Source organism: Calypte anna, chromosome 3 (assembly GCF_003957555.1).
Source record: "Calypte anna isolate BGI_N300 chromosome 3, bCalAnn1_v1.p, whole genome shotgun sequence".
Lineage (NCBI taxonomy): Eukaryota > Metazoa > Chordata > Aves > Apodiformes > Trochilidae > Calypte > Calypte anna.
Genome location: NC_044246.1, coordinates 74,394,484 through 74,416,613, shown reverse-complemented (window position 1 = coordinate 74,416,613; position 22,130 = coordinate 74,394,484). Strand labels below are relative to the sequence as shown.

At 34.3% G+C, this 22,130-nt stretch overlaps 1 protein-coding gene across 1 annotated transcript in view; it reads right to left on the bottom strand.

Moving 5' to 3' along the window:
* The window catches only part of ASCC3 (activating signal cointegrator 1 complex subunit 3), a 249,751-nt gene that overhangs the window by 48,562 nt on the left and 179,059 nt on the right, over positions 1 to 22,130 (bottom strand). Inside the window, exons 26-34 of the mRNA XM_030448254.1 lie at positions 21,977 to 22,062; positions 20,105 to 20,271; positions 19,843 to 19,988; positions 19,628 to 19,748; positions 17,486 to 17,628; positions 7,560 to 7,697; positions 7,338 to 7,458; positions 3,778 to 3,910; positions 1,460 to 1,585 (exon numbers count right to left, since the gene is read on the bottom strand). Of these exons, the coding sequence (XP_030304114.1) occupies positions 1,460 to 1,585; positions 3,778 to 3,910; positions 7,338 to 7,458; positions 7,560 to 7,697; positions 17,486 to 17,628; positions 19,628 to 19,748; positions 19,843 to 19,988; positions 20,105 to 20,271; positions 21,977 to 22,062 (1,181 nt within the window). The remainder of the gene's footprint in view (positions 1 to 1,459; positions 1,586 to 3,777; positions 3,911 to 7,337; positions 7,459 to 7,559; positions 7,698 to 17,485; positions 17,629 to 19,627; positions 19,749 to 19,842; positions 19,989 to 20,104; positions 20,272 to 21,976; positions 22,063 to 22,130) is intronic.

Here is a 22,130-nt window from a genome sequence, read left to right as displayed (position 1 = left end):
TCTTGCCCCCACCCCATAATCCTCTCAGAAGAGCAGAACTTCTGCTTAAAGTTTTGATATTGTGATAAGTTCAGATTTCCTTTCCATGACAGTGCCCATTAAAGAAACTGCTGAGAAAAAAGGAACATCAATAAACATTTATATTGGAAAGAACTCGCTTCCTATATCAAAGGACTATATTTTTATATTCCACATTTATCTTTGAGCTATATGTTGTGTCTTAAAAATCAATCTAATGATCAAAGCTTGCCAAAGAAAAATCATGAAAATCACTTTAACACAGAAATTCAAGAGCAAGACATTTTAAAATAACATTACTTGTTTGTTATACTAAAAAGAACAGTGTCTGCAATGGCATAGTTTTTAACAGTTGTAGTATGGATCCTGTAAATTCCAAAGTCACAGATGTAAACAGAGCTTTGCCAAGACAAAACCAGAATTTAGCTGTCTGTCGCTCTCAAGACAGAAATACCTTCTATGTGAATGTATTCATTTTCTTAGCTATGAATTGAGAGAACTGTATATGTGGTTTTTTTAGTTTACAGTTCTAAAACTTCATTTTTTCTTTCCCAAGAAGATTAGATGGAAGTCCTGTTTTGTGGAAATTTCTCAGCATAGGGCTGAATTCAAAACTAATGAAGACTAAAAAATAATTAAAGGAAACTATTTAATCACCTTCAGGCACCCATCAACAGCTGCCCATGAAGAGCCCAGCTGAAAATTCACACACCCAGCCAAATCTTAAGAAAATTAACATTACTTCAGAAATAAAACAATCTGGAGTACATCAAGAAACATTTAGGGTTATAAATGTCTAATTCTTTATTTGGCACATTTTTTTTTTTTGGTGGCTGAATGATTATGTGATAGGTAACACACCATTTACCCAAAACAATGTTGTGGCAAGGGCAGGCTACATTGCTGGAACAGCTCAGAATGATCTGCATACCAGCTGGAGCTACGCAGGATGACAACATTCATTGAAAATATTGCACACATGGTTTCATGAAGATACTCTAATGAAAGTAAACGTTATCACAGAGAAACAGCTGATAGCTATTCTCTCATTTATTAGGAAAATCCAGGTCTTAATAGGTTTTCTATAGAAAACTGGGCAGAACATATCAATATGGTAGCTAAAAAAAAAGTAACACATAATAAATACAGGAATGTGATAATCTGGAGTTTTATTTTAAGGATGCTGATGTAGCCCTCTCAATAAGGCTATTTTATAGTTGTCACTAAACTGTAAAATTATCTGCCAAGAAATGCATTTATCTTTAAAGTAAAAAGTATTAAAAAAATGTGCACACAAGTTTTATTCCATGTGTGGGCCAGTAATGCTCCTACACTGGAGAGTGCTAAGTATTCTGGACTTCAACAGCAGCAGGATCACCTTTGGATCAACTCTACCCTCAAGTTACCTTTAGATTAAATTGCATTTATATTTTATACTCACGTTGGGTTCATTATAAGTCGACGGAAGAAATAAGTCCAGGTGATATAATCCATTGCATCCTGCTTAGAAGTAATAGTTCCAGCAGCAATTTCAGCATTCAAGTGGTCAGACAGCACTTCTAAGAGGCTGAAGAGCAGAAAACAAGAGGACTGAGCTGACTTTACAATCAGAAAGACTAGTAATGTATTTTGTAGAATTGTGTATTACTTTTAATCTGAAAATACTATATATTTATCTGCTGCTAAAAGAGAAGAGAGGAAAAAGGGTGAATGTAATTGCACGCTCACTCAACTTTTTTACATGATAGTGGAATGAAGCTCAAATTATTTTTTGATTGGACAAAGAATGCACAAGTTTAAGTCATTCATGGAATGTATTCAGATGAAGCTACTCAGTAGTAACTTCTGAATACTGTGTGTTGACCATATGATCATGCTGTTTTAGTCCAATAGAGAATCATATGGAAAGAGAAACAGGAAATGAAACAGTGGCAATAGTTTAGCTAATACTTGACAAATACTTGAGAGCCATTAAAATTACATCAAAACTCCTTCCCCCAGATTTTGCCTCATCTTCATCCAATGTAACAAAAAAAAAAAAACAACAAAAAAACCCAACACCCAAAAAAGCAAGCAGCTACTTTTACCCAGAAAAAACTAAACTCAAAACCACAGAAGAACAAAAGCAGTTTAAAATGATTCTTACAAAGGAAGATACTATTTAGTGTCATTAAATGGAACAAAGACCTCCATTAGGGTATCCAATGAGATCATGCCTGGCTAGAGTTCAGTCAGGGAAAGGCAAGTATCTTTTAAGGATCAATTTAATTCTCTTGCATAATAATCCTTTTTCTATTCTTACTGATCTTTCCCAGTTGCTAAAAGTAAGGAATAACTTGGTATGAGCAGCTTTTTAACTATTCTATACCACTTATTGCATGCTTCTGAAGGTAGGAACTGCAGATTTTCTTCCCATACTGTGGAGCAGAAACTGGACAGATAATTCAATCCCTATTCCACAATAAAGAGTGCTTTCTCTGTCACTTCTCATGTGATATATTTCATATCAGTGAGAGCACAAGAGGTGTCATACGAGTTGCATACTTAACTCTTACAATTAAAACACAATGGCTTTTAGGAAAAATGTCAATTAAAAAAAATACAATTTTTAACTTTACAAATTGTAAATCGCATACAAAGCTGATAAATCTGCTTTTTGGTGACAGAGATGGGGAAAGCATTCTAAAACTAAAATCCCTTTAGGAACTCCCAAACAGTTTCTCTTTGAAGCTATGAAGTCTCTTACTACAACTACTTTATCATAAAAGAGACCGAGACAGCTGTAGGTTAACTGGATCACAACTTACATAGAACTTAAAGGGATGGCTATTAATCAATGAATCTTCATCTGAAAATCTATTGAATAGTCTTTCTTTAGAGAAAAAGATGGAATGCATCAAACTACAAAGGAAATATATACACACAGAATGAGCTACTACAAACACTGAATATTTACAGTATTCCAAACAGAAACAAGGCATGATTCCTTCTGTTATATTAAAGATAACATTTCTTTACTTAAAACACTACTTAACAACCAAAGAATTGAGAGATTTCATAGTTTATGCCAGTGCCATATAGTCTGGACACATCAACATTTTAATCACACTGCTCTTTTGTTTGACTATTGATCAAATAATAATAAATTTTGATAGAATATTGATTTATTATTTTGAAGAAGTTCAGCTCCTAGCTTTTTGTGATAAGTGAAATGTATTTGTTAGAAAAAAGAGCCATGTGGTTTTCTAAGGAAATTAAGTCCTTGTCTCCACATTTTTTGTTTGGAAAAATTATATGTCTGTCTGTGCATCACAGAAATTAACCTTCAAATACACTAGCCCATTTCAACTACAGTTCACAGGTTGATAGCATTCCAAAGCTCCTACACATTTCCTGGCTACAGATAGAGGACGGGAATTAAGAAGTAAGGATTTGTCACAGAATTTCAGAGAGGGGTCTGAGGATCATGGATACTTGTCCTAAACACTGGTCTTGAAGACTAGTTTGTGCTCTCATTCAAATGTCTATGAAGCAAGAGAAGCATTTGTAGGATTATCTGGGAATGGACTAAAGAGCTCAACAATGCTTCCAAACTTATGGAAGAAAAGTTTGTTCTGCCTAAAGATAGACAGGTTTTTTTTTTTTAATTATTTTCCTCAAGGACCCCAATATTTAGGAGATTGTGTTTCATTTTTATCTAGTCCTCATTTGTAGCATTGCTTATAGGTTGATCAGCTTTTCTGATTGCTGTATCTTTACCTTGATTCCACTGGGAAAGGCTCATAAAGGAATTTTTTGTAGAAGTCTTTCTTAATATCGTGAACTAGAATTACAGCTTTTCCTTGGTCATCAAACTGGGGTCTGCCAGCACGTCCCATCATCTGAAGGACATCTGCCAAAAAGACAATAATGCAAATTGTATGTATATTTACATGGATGTAAAATGCATGAATATGAATGTATAAATAAATGCATTTACGTCTGTATAATGCACAATACAGGAGTTCTGGATTTCTTTGGACTCATATGCCCTATTGGTTTGACACATTTAACTCTTTTCCCCATCCCAGATAAATTTACGATGAACTTCTTTCTGGTGTACTTCAAGACCGCCCACTGCAATAGAATCCAAGCTTAAATCTAACAGAAATTTCCTCTATTCCTCCATTCTGAATACATCCCTCATTTGATCATATGCAATTAAAGATTATGAGTAAGTGAACACGTGAATCATAAAATGGCAAATGTCTATTATTTCCTAATTTTCAAGTACTTGACTTAACAGCACCAAGTTCCTTGTATAAGCTTTTCTGCTATATGTGATTTCCTAGGTTTTGAGTATTTTAGAGAAAGAAAGTCAAAGCCAAATTCTACTTATTGACAGCTATGATCTTTACCACTTAAACTTCAGGACAAGCTATATTAGTTGTTAGTACTGGAGTAGAGATGGTTTCATATATCATATGTTCTGATTTCAGATCACAATATAGGAGATACAGTTAAAGCTTACCTTTACAATTCTACACATCATCACTTGCAAACACTATTTTAAAGATTTCTGTAAACACTGAAAATACTAGTTTATAGAAAACCTGCTCAAATTGCTACCCAGGCATCAAGAGAAGCATGCTTATCAGCTGTCTCTGTCTCCTCATAATCGGAGAAGTGCACTGAATAGATTATTTTGCATTGCTTAACAGAGAGTTCTGTTTCCTTTTTTGGTGTCTCCAGCTTTGAAGAAACAATGGAAAGTAATTCATGAGTAAGTTTTACATCTTTGTTTTAAAGCTTTTTATGGTCTGTGTATTCTCTATGAGCTTTATCTGCCCTGCAGAACATGTGGCTTGCAGTACCTAGCATTTTGAAATGCAATTTTTTTGGCTTCAGAATCTATAAACTTTTGGCCAAATGGTCAGCTGGGGAAGGAAAAGCCTTATGTGTAAAATGGCATGCTGTGATGGACAATCCAGCCCAAAGATGATAAACAGGTTTTAGTAACATATTTTCACTTGCTTATCCAAAAGCTACAAAGCGAGCAATGGTTTTTATCAATTTAGATCTTTGATTAATTTAGGAGTGACATGAAAATATAAAATGGAACAAGTTTGAAAATGATGCTTCTGAGTAGGCATGTGCACAGGAGGGTGATGAAACAACTTCTTGCTATTCTAAAGTGGTGAATTAGATTCTACATAATACCATACAGGAAACAGATTTACCAAAAAGCATCAGGAAATTATTTTTGCCAATTTCCACTCTGTAATTATCCAAATGAAATATTTTTTTATTGACTACAAGTTGCTTGGCTGCTTTTGGCCACTGGACTGTACTCCTGAAATGTTAAATATGATCCAACTGGCTGACTAAATGTCTGGCAACTGAGAAAAGGTCCTCCTCAAAACTTCTGACTTCGCTCAAAGACGCATTTTTACTTATTTTGAAAAATTCTGAACACTTCAGAATGATTCATTCTGCCCTTAGAAGCTTCCTTGGAGCCAAAGGAACCTTCTGATACAGAAAGGTAACTTCAGCAGGGAGAAACCAAGTTATACCATGATGGAACAGTGAAGGTATAACTTGAGGGCAGCATTAAAGACAGTACTGTACAATTTTGGAAGTATTTCAGAAAGAAACTCATTACATTTTCATTTTATTGCTGCTGCAAAACTGTACTACCTATCCACAGAACTTCCAGATGCATTCATTTTCTCTAGAAAGTTAAAAATAAAAATGCTCTATGCAAGCAGCACCACATGTTTCTTCATAAAGTAAGGAATCTGCATTTTCTGTTGCAGTGCAGACAAGATCTAAATGCTTCCATCACAGATGGTGGTATTCCTTCCATCCATCCCCAGCCCCCAGGTTTTATTGAAAAGTCAAGTATTAAACAACCCCCAAGGTCAGTCACCTGAATTCAAAAAAAGGCAATAGTGAAAGTACAAGCACTCCCTACAGCTTTTGTGAGTACTTGTCCAAAAGATTTCTAGAACAGTTTTCAGTGCCCACCAAGCTTCTGATTTCTATTGAATATATTATTTTCTCTCCTACGTCTCTCTGACTGTTCCACAGATTCAACACAGAATTGAAAACTTCAGCTGACTTCTTTCCTCAGCATTTTTCCTCTTTGAGTAATGAAGTCAGTTGTCACTATTTCTCCAGTCAGTCAGGACGAGCGAGATACTACCCTGCAGAAACTCTTTGTAACTAAGTTTACATCAGCCTAAGTCAGTCACAAAATGCAAAGGTACATGGCTAAGCTCCCAGGTCATTCCAGAATCTTTGAACAAGAAAGTTTGTCTGGAAATTCATCCCAAGTTTCCTGCAGACCACTAACCACTAAATAAAGCTTTATGATGGATTATTTAGAGAAGTAACCCCTGTAGTATTTTCAGTTTGAGCTCTTCTTTTCATTAGTGAGCTTCTCTTGCTGAAAAGGCAGTGTGTGGTTAAAAAGATGCAAGCTCTCTGCTTACATTACAAGTAACATTCAGATTGTCCTTAGGTATATAAATCTCTGGCATAGGATAGGATTATTTATTATTTAATAATAAACTTTCTGTTGCAAAAAGAGAAAGGGAAAACAGAACAGGAAACCTGGAATAAATTTAGCTTGTCCTCATTCTTCAAGCTTAGTACCATCCAGACAAATATTCTCCCTGCTTGAACACTGAATGCAGTTCTTCCATGGTTCACTTTCTTAAGCTTGTTGAAAACACTGCAGAGCAGTTTATGGCTCCAGCAGTTTACTGGAGCCAGAAAGCAATAAAAGCGTGTATCAAGCCAGAAATTCAAATATTTAATTTAGCTGCTTATTTTTGAAGTATCACTTACTTGAAGTATCACTTATATCACTGAAGATACTAGACTACTTAGGGTTTTTCGTTTACTTTCGAGTGACTATCTGTAAACATGTTCTCATTCATGTGTGATTCAACTGTTGCATTTCAAACCATGGCTAAGTTTACTGTTTCTATGTAAAAAAAGATTTTTAAAATGAAAAAAATTATTTTATCCACGAAAACTTTCCTTTATAAAATTAACTAGGTAGCTAAATATGCCTTTCTATTGTCCTTGCAATTTTGTTTATTGTCTATTTTGGATGATACACATTAAAGGAATTCAGCCAGAGAAAAAGATTCATCAAACAGAAACATTACATTATTATATAATCTTAAGAGTTCTCGTGTGTTAAACAAAGAAACCATTCCCTCAGCACTCCTAGTGTCTTTTCAGTGATCAGTTACTAAGTAATTCAGATCATTTGCATATGCTGGAAATAAATTTCAGCATATAAGCATTTCCATAATTTATGTGAGTACCTGTAATGGGATAATCCACGTAACGTCTTGTTTTTCCATCATAGTATTCTGTTCCTTTAACAATTACTAAATGAGCTGGAAAATTTACACCCCAAGCTAATGTGCTTGTGGCAATAAGAACCTAAAACAGAAGGAGAGATTAATGAGGTATATGTAACAAAAAGCTAACTTTTAAAATTCCATGTAAAACTCATTACGGCAGGATTCAAAGAGCAAATGTACCTGGATTTTGCAGTTCACAAACAATTCTTCTACAGTTTTCCTGTCTCTTTCATGCAGACCTGCATGGTGCATGCCTATTCCAAAAGCAAGTGTCAGCTTCAGATTTGAATCTTTAACTGTTGCTATGATGTCATTCATCTGTAAGAGAAAGATAAGTTGCATATTTTAAAGTGTATTGCTTAGAAATTTTAAACTTCACGGGTTATTATTACATTCTTTTATAGAAACAATAATTTGCTCAGTGCTGTTAATAAAAACAGGGAAAAAGTCTTCAGACATTGAACAGTGTGGTTTTAATCTAAAAAAAAAGCAAAATTTATGTGACTTTATCGACACACTAAGTAGCACAGATAAGGAAATGAAAATACTGAAAATATCTTGACAGGTCTGGCAAATGCTGTGCATTCTGCTCTGTGTTTGTTTAATGCAACCTCTAGTATCAAAGGGATTAGAACTGGTATAAAAACACAGCAAATCCCTGAAACCAATAACATAGTAACAGCCATGAAAAATAAATTAGCCTCTCTCTAATGCTATGAAAATACAGACACGGTTCTCCAGTTTGATAATTCTGAAATTATTAATCAAAATTTTGCTATTCAGATGCTGAAATGCAAATTAATTTGAATTTTTTTTTTAGTTTATAGTTTACAGACTCAAACCCTGTAATGAAATTCAACATACAATTAGTGTCTTATTTCAAAACTTTCAGAAGTCCAGACAAAAAGTTATTTTTTATTACTATTTTTTTCAAATCTCATGTCAATGACTACTTGGAACCATTTTGACTACTACCATTTTAGCTATATTTCTTGTCTATGTTTTCAATAAGTAAGTTCAAAATAAGTTCTTTTAATTCTGAAGACAACCTCTGTGAAAAGTCCCTCACTAATAATGAACAAGAGCTTTGTAACTTCAGTCTTGTTTAGTGATTTTACCCCTCAATGTTCCTCCTGCTATTTTATGTCCAAAGACTGTTTTCTGAAATTTCTATTTTATTTCACATTATTTTATGTAATTTTAATATAATTATAGCCAGGAACTTTCAAACCTAATCTCTTATTAGTGGTTTCCTGGTGCCACCAGCAGTGGCATGATGATATTGCATACTTATGGACAGCATAATTTATGGTTAAAATAGAAGGTATAGCCAAATTTGGACAAAAACTAGCAGTGCAAAACAAATTACACAGAGTAACTGAACAATTTGGAATAAATATTCGGTCTCAACTCGGTCTGAGTATCTCTTAGTACTGATATAATACCTGCATGAATGCAATTACATCTCCATTTCCACTTAGGGATTCTGAGGTGTTGCACTTGCAAAGTTCAGAACTTCCCTAAATATTTACTGGGTCTTATAATTCTCAGACCTTAATGCTAATAAAATTATTCATGTATCTAAATACAAGTAACATTTGTCAATATTATTATAAAAAAAAAATCCTTAAAAAGTTCAACCCCCCCAGAAAATATAATAGTCCATATTCAGGATTAAAAAAAAAAAAACAAAACCCAAAAATCCTCAAACAAACAATATAGATTTTGTAAATCAAGTAATTTTTTCAGGAAGATTACATTATAAGGCATTTTAAAAAGTCTGTTTGTTGAAGTAGTATTGACTAACAGAACCAGAACTGATGGAAGTAAAAGAGAACCCAGTTAAAAAAGGATTGTTCAAGTTTTGTTTTGGTCCAATCGATTTAATCTGTCAATGGAAGCTCCTAAACTTTTTTTTCCTCACAAAACAGTGGCCTTGACTCCTGAGGGTTTTCTATATGATAAAGACATGGAAGGTTTATTATATAAACTGAGCTGCCATGTATAAAAGAAAAGGATGCTTACAGAAGAGTGACAGGGAGTATAAACACTAAAAGGAAAGAAAGTCGAAAGAAAAAAGAAATCAATTGATAAGTGAAGTGGGGATGGATAAGTCTTTTTAGGAAAGAGAAACAAGAAGAGGAGTAGATAAGTAGAAGAGAGTAAAGAACTGAATGAAAGGAGGATATGTTAAAGGATAAAGTTTATCTATCTAGATAAAATCAGCAAACCTTTGATTTCTCTAGTCACTACGTAGACATGTGACTGCAGTGCAGACAACATGAGTCATGACCCATCTTTAAGATTCTCTCTTCTAAGACAAAAAAATAGTTCAATAACATGAGAACCTGTATACTGTTTTCTTCACAATTATGATCATCAACACACATTACTAAATTTAATTTTGAACCTATTAATGCTTTTTGTGCTATGGATTTATGAAGTGGTACTGGCAGTGAACAGGCTCCTTTTGGTTTCATAAACACTTCAAGAAATAATAATCATACATATTTGTTTGACAGGGAATTGAGACGAAAAAGTAGAAAATAGCCCTGGTAAGTATCAGAAAAATAAATGAGAAAAATTAATGCATTTACATTCTACTCAATTTATGCATTCAAAAATTGACGAAAGATAATACCTTGCTAAATTAATTTTTCTCCTCCCCACAGAGAATCATCACATTATGGTAGTTATGCCTTTAATACAAGGGAACAAGCCAGTTCCAATGACATTTATTTCATTATTCACGTGAGCAGAATTTAGTACTGGGAAAATAATGAATGTAAACTTCCTTTTCCTCTAGAAGAGTAGAAGGATCAAATTAGCTGATTTGGATTAGTCTGTAGTGATTAACTGCTTCTACAGCACATGCAGCTTTACATTTTCAGTACAAAACCTGAGCTAAACCTTTTTGCCATGCAGTTGCCAGCATAAGACATCCTAAATTCACACTGCTGGGAATTCATTCAAAGATGTTCTTCTTGCTTTTACAATCAGTGCTGGTGATTTTTTTTCCCCCCTCTGACTTGTATTACAGCAGTGGCCTGTGGTGCTGTTAGTCATACCTGCAAAGCACTGTAATTTACCACAGGAAAACTAAAGAACCCTTAGCAGGAGAGCTGGCACATGTACTACTATCCTGTCATTTTAGCAGCAGGGAATCCTAGTCATTTTTAGCTGACCCCTTACTTTCACATAAATCAATGTAATAAACACAACTATTTTAACCATAGGCACAATCCAAGGCTTAAAATTCTCATGACTATTTATTTTAAAATATAGCAATCTTACATCAGTATAGTTCAAGAATATCATTCATTTCTAATAAGAGATAATGGCACGATTAATAGGTTCATTAAGCAGAGACAGACACAGCATCATGACTATTAAACAAATCTAATGTTCTGCATCATTATAATTTCATTACTATTTACCTTTCTGAAAACAACTGTAATACTAGCTCAGAAAAAGGCGAAGAAAATAGGTTTTATATCTATATCAAATATACTATATTTAGCATATTTACTAAATATTAAAAATAATACAAGGAAATATACATGGTACTGACATTAAAAATCCCATACAACACCGATGCAGGGAACTTAATTGAAGGCAGGACTGGGCCCAGTGGGCTGTCCTTCACAGATCTTTTGATGAACAAAAGTACCTCCTGTGCTTTCCTAGCATTAGATTGATTAGGAATCCACCGTTTAATAAAAAACCTTTGAAAACAAATTTGTGACTCTAGTAGTGTTGCAAAATATTTATTATAAAAAATAAAGTTTAATTCTGCCTTTTATATTCTGATCTCTGAACAAGCTAGATTTTTCTCAATGTAGTAAGTAGTAATTTTCTTTGTTCCTGCACATATGTAAACTGTTGAACCATTTACTTTAAGCTAATAGAACTTTTTTTTATATTTTAAATTTATTATACTTAAAAAGCTTTTGTAGAAAGATAGGATTCCATTTAAGTAGATACATTACCCTGTGCCTGAAATACATTCCAGTCAGAGTATAATTCAGCAAGTTGATGACAATGCTGGCTCCAAAAGAAAGGAGGAGACCAGATTGGACAAGAATGAGCTAACAGATTGTGCAGCCCAATTCTGTCCCTTTGAGTGTGATATATTGTTTCAAGATGCTAAAAACCCATACTTTCTCAAAGCATATCTGTTGTGCTGGTTTTCCCATTTTCACAGAATCCTCATTATTAGTACCCTGTACTCTTTTCAAAGCACGTCAGACTCAGACCATATGCCACTGAATAATGCTTATCAATTGTCTAAAATGCCCAATAGAAGAAAGATGTGCCAAACAAAAGAATCGTGAAAGTTATGAAGTCTTTTACAAAAATAATTACATATTTCACATCTGCTACAGATGTTAAGTGAAATAAAAACTTCTCCTTGTTATAACTAAATGTTAATTTTTTATGACACACTTTTGTGTCATAAAAGCAACATCTTGTAGAAGGAAGCTGAACTTTCATAATGAGTGAGACACTTAGAAATAAATCTTGGGTATCCTTCTTGATCTTAAAAGGCAAAAAAGTGTCATTTTATAAAAATATTTCTGATGAAGAGTTGATATCCTCTTACTCCAGAACTCTCCCATACAAGCAAGATGTCTGAACCACCTAAAATAAGCTTATTCAAGAAACATTAAAAAATATGATTCAAACAGTTGAGATATATTATTAAAACATACACATTTAACACTAAAAATCTCATATAAAAGACAGCAATATACCTATTCATGACACAGACCAGGTTCTTCTATTGCTGTTTTATAGCACAGCATTACCTCAGAACAATAACACGGACATAATAGGTAGTTTGATTTAAAGTTAGAGATGGAAAACTCATCTTTCATCTTTCCAACAATTCTTGGGGATCTTTTCGGTGGTTTTTTTTTGGGGGTGGGTTGGGTGGGTGTATGTGTGTTTGTTTTTTTTAGCAATGTAAAACAGAACTATATGGTAAAATTGAATTCACTTTCATGCATATGTCCATACAGATTTCCACACAGTGTACAAACACATACATAAATCCATTGTTAGCTGACACATGTTTATACACTTACATCCTTAAAACAACAAAATCAGTTTGGGCCTGATTCATTCTTTTAGAGCCAATGAATGCCTGTCATTTAAGTTCCTTTGAATTCTGTGGAAGCAGGCTATCACCTGGTATGGATAGTATTGGATATATATATATATTACAGTAGGTATGTCTATGCTAGAAGATTTTAGTTATTTCTAGAGGTTTCAGAAAGAACAGTCTTAACAGGATGCAGATGGTAAAATGATGCACAAAGTAGAATGCAAAAAATCACAATGGTTAAGTTAAAACTGTGTACATGGGTGCTTTTCTTCTCAGTCCTTACATTGTGAATATATTTTAAAACATGCAAATATCTGCATAATATCTGACCAGGGAATAAATTTCTTTAAAAAAAACAACAGCCAAATAACACCCTGCTTGTCTGCTGCTGAGAAGTGCATTCTGACTTCAAACAATAAACAATAAATACTACTTTGTAGTTTTGTTTTATATTAAAAACAAAAAGCAGTTAAAACATTAGAGAAAAATAAATAAAGTGAAAACTTGATTCTAATAAATCATCTTGTAAAAAGATTGCAACATCTGCTGCCACCACAGATGCAATTTCTGAAAGGGGAGGACTTGTTTCTCTGTAGTCAGCTCCTAATGTAGAGCAGTACAACTGATCTTACCCAAGTTTACCACCACAAACTGGTGGCACTGTCTGTTTCCAAAAGAATAATCTGAGCTGTTGTCCCTTTTAACAAGATAAGTAATGGGTCACAGGCTCGAATGTGACAGTCCTGGCTGACAGCTCCAAATTAGAATTTTAGCTAGAAAGTTTATATTTAAAAATCATCTCATGATTACACAAAAAAAGCAAGGAAAGCATAAGGTTTTCTATTTCCATTGGCAGATTGGCATCAAAGAAAAATAAAAGAACCCAAATAAGTACTCAATTTATAGAGGCAATCTTCTCTTTGAGATGCCCTGCCTCATCATATTTCTGTCATGGTGCACCTGTGTCTCAAGTATAACCAGGATGATCTCTACAATGTGATGCCTATTGAAGAGTCCCTGCAAGTGGCAAGGAAGGCAGCTTCAGATGCTTTATAACTCTTTGGTGAAAAATAAACTGGGACTGCAAATCCTGAGATAGAAAGATCATTTTGGAATGTGTGTGGGTAATGCACCTTACAGAAAAAGAAAAAAAAACCCCACCTCTAAGGCTCTGAAATAGGTATCCATTCTTTCTTCTTCACCAGACTGCCCACTCATATTTTACTTTAAGCAAACTATGGCAGTCCTTAAATCCAGAAGAACTTCAGCATGTGCTACGTGTGGAAATGGGCAAATGCAAGGATGAGCTTTGAAGTATCAGATACAAATTAGTAATTAGGGTATTTCAACATCATTGGAGGCTTCCTTGCTCAGACATGAGGTATCTGAGTGGTCATTTCTTCATATAAAGCACAGCCTGATAGTTGGCTATGTTGGATAGAATCTATTGAGCAGATCTAAGAATTGTTGTGCAAGAACAGGTCCAGTAGAACCAGAGAACTTACCAGTACTAGAAACAGTAATTTTCATCAAGTACAGTTCAGTCTTATGAAGACTGACCACGAGCTCAACTTTCTGAATACCTTTAAACTTTCTGGATACTGTAGGAACATGGGCATGAGCAGGGAAGTGTACATCAGACATGAAATTCAAAGAATCCATTGAGGAAGTTCCATCTCCAAAACCAGATAGAGCTGCATGTAATGTACATTTTCAGCAGATTGAGGTAGAACAAAATTCCTTCTTGATTATAATTCAGTTACATCTGACTACCAACTCCAAGGTGTGCTCTTGTCTACTTTGGTGAGACCAGCTGGGGGGTTATTTCTGTACATCATTTATACATACAAATATGCATTCCAGAAGCTTCATACAAATTCATGTCCTTTGAAATGTAACTGATTGAAATATTGCCTGAATTTGGCATTTGGAACTGGTTGGCAAAGATGGCAGTGGATTTGACTGTTATCCAAGAGTACTGGTGAAGTCAAGTGATCTGGAGTTTTCTGAACAGAACCCTTCACACACTCCAAATGGGAGCCTGGTTTTGGCTTTTTGTTCCATTTATCACTACAAGGAGAATCTCTACAGAGAAGATGAGGAGAGCTAAGATGATGGCACAGCTGATTAACAGGTATCAAAAATCTAGCACTGGTCTCTCTCTCTCCCACAAGGTCCAAATCTCCCAGTTACCATCACAGAAAAGCTGCCATGCAGGGTAACAGAGAAAAAACCAATTTTAATGGCTGCAAGAATCAATGTCTATCTTAATACCAGGCTTCTAGATATTATAATGGCATGTTTACTGCATTTTAAGAAGCTTTATAAACTTTACCCACTAGGAAGCTAACGTAAACAGACTAACATTTGGCCATCATGTAGCAAAACCAATTACACCATTACACAAAACTAACCAATGAGTTCTCAAAGATTCACTACATCTTATGTCAGCCAAAGCTAGTGTCATACAAATAGAGCTGAATTAAGAAAAATGCCAGGGCCTATTGTAAATTTGTAAACTTTGCATACACCCATTTATGAAAAATATCTTATATTTCAACATATTTCACAATTAACAATAACAAATATTTTGAAGATCAAGTAATTTGTCTGCAAGTTCCCATAAAGGAACACAGGCTGGCAAAAAGCAAACATGAAAAACTGATAGGCCACCAAATACTTGTTTTGAGGCAACAAAACAAGATGCCTCTCTTTTAACTGGTCCATTTTTATCCCATATTGAATTGAGAAACACTTGAACCATCTGGGCAAGTGCTAAAGATAGGGAATACCTACCATAAAGTAAGCGTGTACTAGTTCCACTTTTAAAACCTAAAAATGCTATAATAATACAGAGGGAATTTTGACTATTTCACCTAGAACAAGCTTGCCCTTAATATAACTTAAAGTTAGAATTTTAAAGTAAAAAAACAATTGCTATGTGTAAAGAATTTAGTAGTACCTACACTAGTTATGTAGCATAACCATAGCTTTGTCCTTTGCTTCAATGTCAAATGAAACTCAGGCTAATCAGGCTTATTTAAAATACAAAACTATGCACTGGTCCCATGATTACCTAAAGAAAAGTCCACTTGAAATTGTGAGTACTTCAAACACAATTGTGTTCTGCATAACAGTAAGACATAACAATTTGGGGCCTAAGCCTCAGTCTTTTATAATTATGTAATATAATTATGTAATCAGAACCAAGTAACTTAGTAGGTAAGTTATAGTCCAAACATTAATCCTATTAATTAAGCTACAAATAATATGCAAATGTTAAAAAATTTAATAAAAGAAAAGTCTGCTTGTCCTTGTTGGCTGCTCTTTCAAAACCTTCGGAAGCATATTCTGAAATATGTGAAACTCAAAGATTCCTAATACAAAGGAAGGTTTTGAAGCAAACCAAGCAAGGTTTAGTTACAGTTCTTTTCAGGACAGTAGTGGCTCACAGGATATGAGGAAGGAATTCATATAATGAGCAAGTCACTGAGGGCAAGCTGCATGTTGCTTATTTAATTGTAGGGGAGATTACTACAGTAAACTGGCACAAAGTGCTAGATTTTGCTATTATGTACTAATAATTTTGATATAAAATACTTCTGTTATGCTCAAGAAAATATTAATAGAGGTTATACAGTTAGATAACCGGTATCAAATTGAGATGCATTTTAGTATTAGTAGTTTATCAGATGAGACATCCATTTTCTCTTTTAAAAATACAGCCCAAAGGGAAAGGATACAGATGTCATGCTGTATCTTGGAAAAATCACTTTATTTCTTAGCGAAGAGCAAACACAATCAAATAAACTCTTCTAGAAAACTATACTTTCTGGCATATAATTTTGTAATGCATTTGTATAACTATTTATACAACTGTTGATACATAAATATTCATGTGATATCCAATTCAGACCTTGTATTCATGAGTCATATATGTTGTTATGTTGTGGCTCCATATTATGGCAGAAATTCCAATGCAGGATTTCTACTACCATTAGAGAAAGCTAACTTCCAAAATCTAGGAAACCTGAATATCAACCAAAGCAACTGTTTCAAAGCAATGATATAGTATAATCAGGACCATTAATCCAGATAAAATAAAAAATTCAGTGTTCAGAGTGGGTGCAGAATTGAGTACACAAAAACTAGTATATATTTTGAAGAAAGCAGATAAAACAGAATATTGAATGGTTGCTTATTATTTGACCATTGCTCAAGTTCTGCAATAAATTATTTTTTTCTAGAAACAATACAAGAAAATGTAATTGATTGTATTGCTTGAAAAAAATAGTAAAAAAAAAATAAGCTTTACTTCAGCAATGATAAATCTGAATAATCTGAACAATCTTGAAATGTTTAGGTTCTTATAACAGAAACATTGTCAGAAGTTATTTTATTTTTTAAACATTGGTTTATTTAAGTGGCGTGCAAGACTGAGCCATTCCTAAACCATTGGTTCTGTAGTGTATCTATCTATGTAAATATGAATGCTGATGGATGAGATGTGTATGTGTATGCAAATGTACATATATATACACATACATACACACATAACCTTCTACACATTGATTCATAAAAAGCATGATTTTGCCCCTAAAACACTGGAAGAAATTCAATTTACATTCTAGCTCATATCTGTGTGTCATAGATTTCCAGCTGTAAACTTTGGAGAACACTAGTTTTTTCTTCTTTGTCTTATCTTTGTATCAAAGACTTGTATCATGTGATATAGGTTGTCTGGGACAATGGAACCAGCATTAATAACAGATATGCAGGAAAAACAAAGATAAAAGAGTTTTTTGTTCTGAAGTTCATATCTTGCAAATATGCTTATGTAGTCTTGATGCCAACAGATTTTAATACACGTTGAAATTTAGCATATGCATAGCTGCTTCAAAATCTACCCTCAATCTACTCTTTTATTTTCGATGTATTTTCTTGGACAAACCAAAAAAACAGAAGCAAAGCACAAATCATACAGGTAAAATACTTCTACCTCTCTTTCATCCATCTTCAGCCATTGCTTGGGATCATCCTCAGTGGCCAGGAAAGCTATCAAATCTAAGGCAGTCAGTCTTGTCTGACGTCTGGATGACACAAAAATAAGAACAGGCTTGGCTGGGGAATGACTCCGAATTGCTGTTGAGGAAAACAGAACTTGAGAATTCGGCTCTTTAGCAACAAAATTTAGAGTTTCTCTTTGCCTAGATAGTTGATATACCTCTCTGAAGCTGGTATGCAGGTATGTATAAGTAGTCTCTATTCTGCCAGACAGATAAAAACTGAGGTGAACTTATACCATCTCTGAAGCAAAGATCGTATAATTGTACTTTGCTGAGTCAGAGTTAATTTGCCCTTCTACTCAGTAATCTTTGTAAGCTACAGACTTAAGAGAAGCAGCTGGGGGAAAAAACACCCCCAAAACACCACAAAGCCTGGACAAACTTTCCAGACTTCAAAGGTTGTGATTTTCTCTATCTCAGCCTAGCAATTATGTTATGTTTTGCCTACCCAATTGAGATATGCTGTCTCAGGGTAAATGCTGTTTAGGTCCCAAACTTACTTTCTGCCTGATCGAGAGCTCACATTGCATAAACTCATTTCTGCCTGCACAGTCCACTTTAATCTACCAAAACCAGAGAAGGTAAAAAGGGTAGAAAGGAGCTTTTCAATAGCTTCTTTGAAAGGTGGCCATTATGGTACAAAAGAATTTTGTTTCTGTTGTTTACTAATCAGTCAAATGTATTTAAGCCAATTATGTTTTAGGAACTTTTGTGAAATGCATTTTCTTGCTAAGACCATATTTGAAAAGTTGCAGTAAATTTTTATGGCCTCAGGAATAAGTATTGCTGTGAAAAGGCTAAAATAACCTTGACTATATCATGCCAAACAACTGGGGAAAAAAGCCATTAATAAATCATATGTCTACAGATTTTCTAACATCAAAAACTCTAGAAGTGTGCAGTGTATGTAGAATTTCAAATACTCTCTTAAGATCTCTTATAAATCCATTTCTGTGTTTTCTTATGCAATTCTCATGCTAGCAATTAAATTTATGTGTTCCTAATTTCTGAAAATTATTCCATACTATCCAACACATATTGTTGCTCAGTTCATTAATACTATCCTGCATGTGCTCCTGCACATACACACACACTATATGGTTGTGAAATTATCAAAACAGGGTAATTCCCGTGTATTTATACCTTAAACTATATATACCAATATATATATATTTTTTTTTTTAAAGCCCAGCATCTAATGGATTTTTGTTGCTTTAGGAACAGGTGTGGCAGAACAGCCCAAGACAGATTTATTGTTCATTAGTGTTTTTGTACAATGCTCTTGTGGAGGTGTAAATAATCTGAGCTGTCAAGATAGGTCTCTAGTCCACAATCAATACTTTGCTTCTGTCATAAGGCTAATTAAAGCAGCTAAAAAGTCACCTCACAAATGTCACCTCACAATCAACAGCAGTTCACATTACAAAATTTATTTTGGAGGTTATTTTTAATTGATATAATAAATAATCCTTCTGTAACAAAGCCAAAACATATTCAAATAAAATATGAGTTTTTCTGAAACCTATCCTGCTGCCCAGCTTTGTTAAGAATAAAAAATTGAAAACAGAAGCATATCTGGATGCACTACAAATTTTGAATTTTATGGTTATTGCTTTGAAACTAGAATTATAAGAGGCTAGCCTGACTTGCAACTTCTGTTCACAATTTTTTTAATGCCTGCATGCAGCGGTCCATATGAAAATACCTCAGCAAATTAATAATATGAATGGTTTCGTTACTTTCTAAATTTCAAATATTTTTACACAAACGTTTCTTTATGGTGTCAAACACTAAGAGAAAACACATTTTATTTCCCCTTCATTAGCACTAATTTTATTCTTCTGTTCTAAATATGTTACATTCCTCTCCTATATGTTGCATTTGCTGCACACTTTACGTTTCAGACAAATAGCTTTGGGCCATTATTGGAGCAAATTCCCTCTATATATGCCAAGAGTAACACATGCTACATACAGTAACACATGCTGTAAATGTGCTGCAAATGAACTGTGTAAAGTGGGTTTGGGTTTTCCTTTGAGAGAATGAAGAAAAAGGTCTAAGAGCTTGTTGCTTACCCTGAAAAGCAGGTTTGTTCATGCTAGCCATGCGAGGACAGTAGTGCTGGCCAGGGAAGCCCTGAATGTGAACCTCCAGGGGAACCGGGCGTACCGACGGTCGGAAGTTGAAGAGACCCATCTAAAAGCAAACATTTCTGTCAAGTTCAAGGAGGAATATCTTATAAATGGCTATTTTGATTTTTCAGCAGCACAACTAGGTATCCATCTCATACCTGGTTAATATTTAGCCAGTCAGCAAGGTCTCTGGCATTTGCTAAAGCAGTGGATAAACCAACCACTCTTACGGGTTTCTCTGTGTGAGATGAGATGAAGTTTGTTCGAGACACAATGACTTCCAACACGGGGCCCCTCTCATCCCCTAGGAAATGAAAAGTCCATTGAAAAACAGAGAAAAAGAAAAGAGGTGGAAAAGTACCGTCATGTTATAAGCACCAGCAAGTTTCTGCCAATTCTGATTAAAAACAACATGCTCACCTAGGAGATGGATCTCATCTATGATAAGAATGGAAACTTTCTGAACATAGCTTCTGTTCTGCCAGCTTCTGCTGACACCATCCCACTTCTCTGGGGTAGTAACAATCAGGTCAGCTTGGGCAATAGCTCTCATATCAGGAGTTACATCTCCTGTCAACTCTACGACCCTATAATAAAAAAAAAAAAACCAAAACCCACAATGGTTTGTCTTTACGAAGCTCTAGAACACCTTAAAGTTCAAATACTATCTCCTAAATATTAACTCTAAAAAGAGAAAAGGAACAAAATTTCAAAAAAGTAATTTTGTTCCTGGTCAAACACTTATAACAGGATTTTCAAAATTGTTTTACATAAATAAACATCTCTTTGTTTTCGAAGCAAATCCCATGAATAACATAAATATAATTCCTTAGCAAAACCATATAAAAAGGGTGAGTACGAGTCCTCAAAATATCTATGGTCTATTTTTCAAAATGAACAGAATACAAGAATCTGATATAATGTGAATCATAACATCCTGTCATAGTCAGGATGAAAGCTTTCTAGAAAGCCACCAAGTTGCTGCCTGCTGTTCTGTTTAGATCTCTGGTTTGAATAACAAGGCTAGATTGCAGTGCATCTGCATTTGTTGGTAAAGTGCCCTTAAGACTGTAGCAGACATTATCCTGAGGTATTTTTTTGAAGATTAGCAGAGTTTTTCCAATTGTTTGTTTTATTATTCTTTCCAGTTCTACAAACAACATTTGAGAGGATCCATCATTTTAGACTGAATATAATGGATTTTTGACATTTCTATGACACTGTCAGTACAAAATGACATACATCCAGTAGAAAAACTAATAAAGATTTGTCACAGTAATGTGTCTTCTGTTCAAAATTCCAGTCACAAATAAGAGTAAATTTTAAAAAGGAAATGTTACCTAAAAATATTTTAAAATTCTAAGGCAAATGATTTATCCACACAGGGAACTAAAATGGCAAAAAAAAAATTGCCAGTCAATAAGTCACTGCTATGAGAATATAATAGCAGGAATCTCACTAGTAATTTCATGCTCACAGAGTAGCACTTCTTTCTATTGAAACCTGTGGTGTACCTTGCTTTGAGCTTGCAAACTTGCCAAAAAAACCCCACAAATCCCCAAAAAACCCATATGTAGGAAATTCAAAGATTAAAAGCCCCAAATAATGCATCCTATGGTATAATTTTAACTCAAGACAGTGTAATAATTTTAACTCAAGACAGTGTAATTTTGGAAAGCATCAACATGACTGATACACCTTATATGTCATGAAATAATGGCTGAACTCCAACACCTGATAAGTTCAGCAAGAAGTTTATGTTATCAAGGAATAAAATGGTATCTAATTTATACAAGAAGAACAATGTATGAATACTAGCATATAGTTCATGCAACTTAGTTCCTTACAGATGTAGGTTTCTAAAGAAAGCTTATTTCAGATTGCACTTTAAATTTCCAAAGATATTTCAGGCAGAAATCTGAACTTCACATTTGTTATAGTGGTAAGTGGTGAGAATGAAAACAGTCAGGTACCGAAGTGTATCCTTTCTTTCAGTTTTGCTTTTGCTATCCCTATAGTGACTACTGATAGTGTTTTTTTATTTTTTAAGTACAAGAAATCTAAAGGATATTGTATGATCAAAACCTATTCTGAAATACTCAGTATTCTGTAGATTTTATTCATACTCAATGTGCTGTTCTTTTCAAAGAATGTTCGGGGTTGGAAGGGAACTCAGAAGACCATCGAGTGCAACCTCCCTGCCAGAGCAGCATCACACAGTGTAGGCCACACAGGAACACATCCAGATGAGTTTTGATTCTAATTTCTCTGATTATGTAAGGAGAAACATACTTTTTACCAAGTTTTTCTTCAATCCTAACTTTCCAGTCCTCAATTCTTTCACGAACGAGTGCTTTCAAGGGAGCAATATACACTGCCTGTAAAGAAAAGTCACAAAACTAGAAGTTAAACAAGAAACCTTTATTAAAGTGTACCTGAAAGGTAA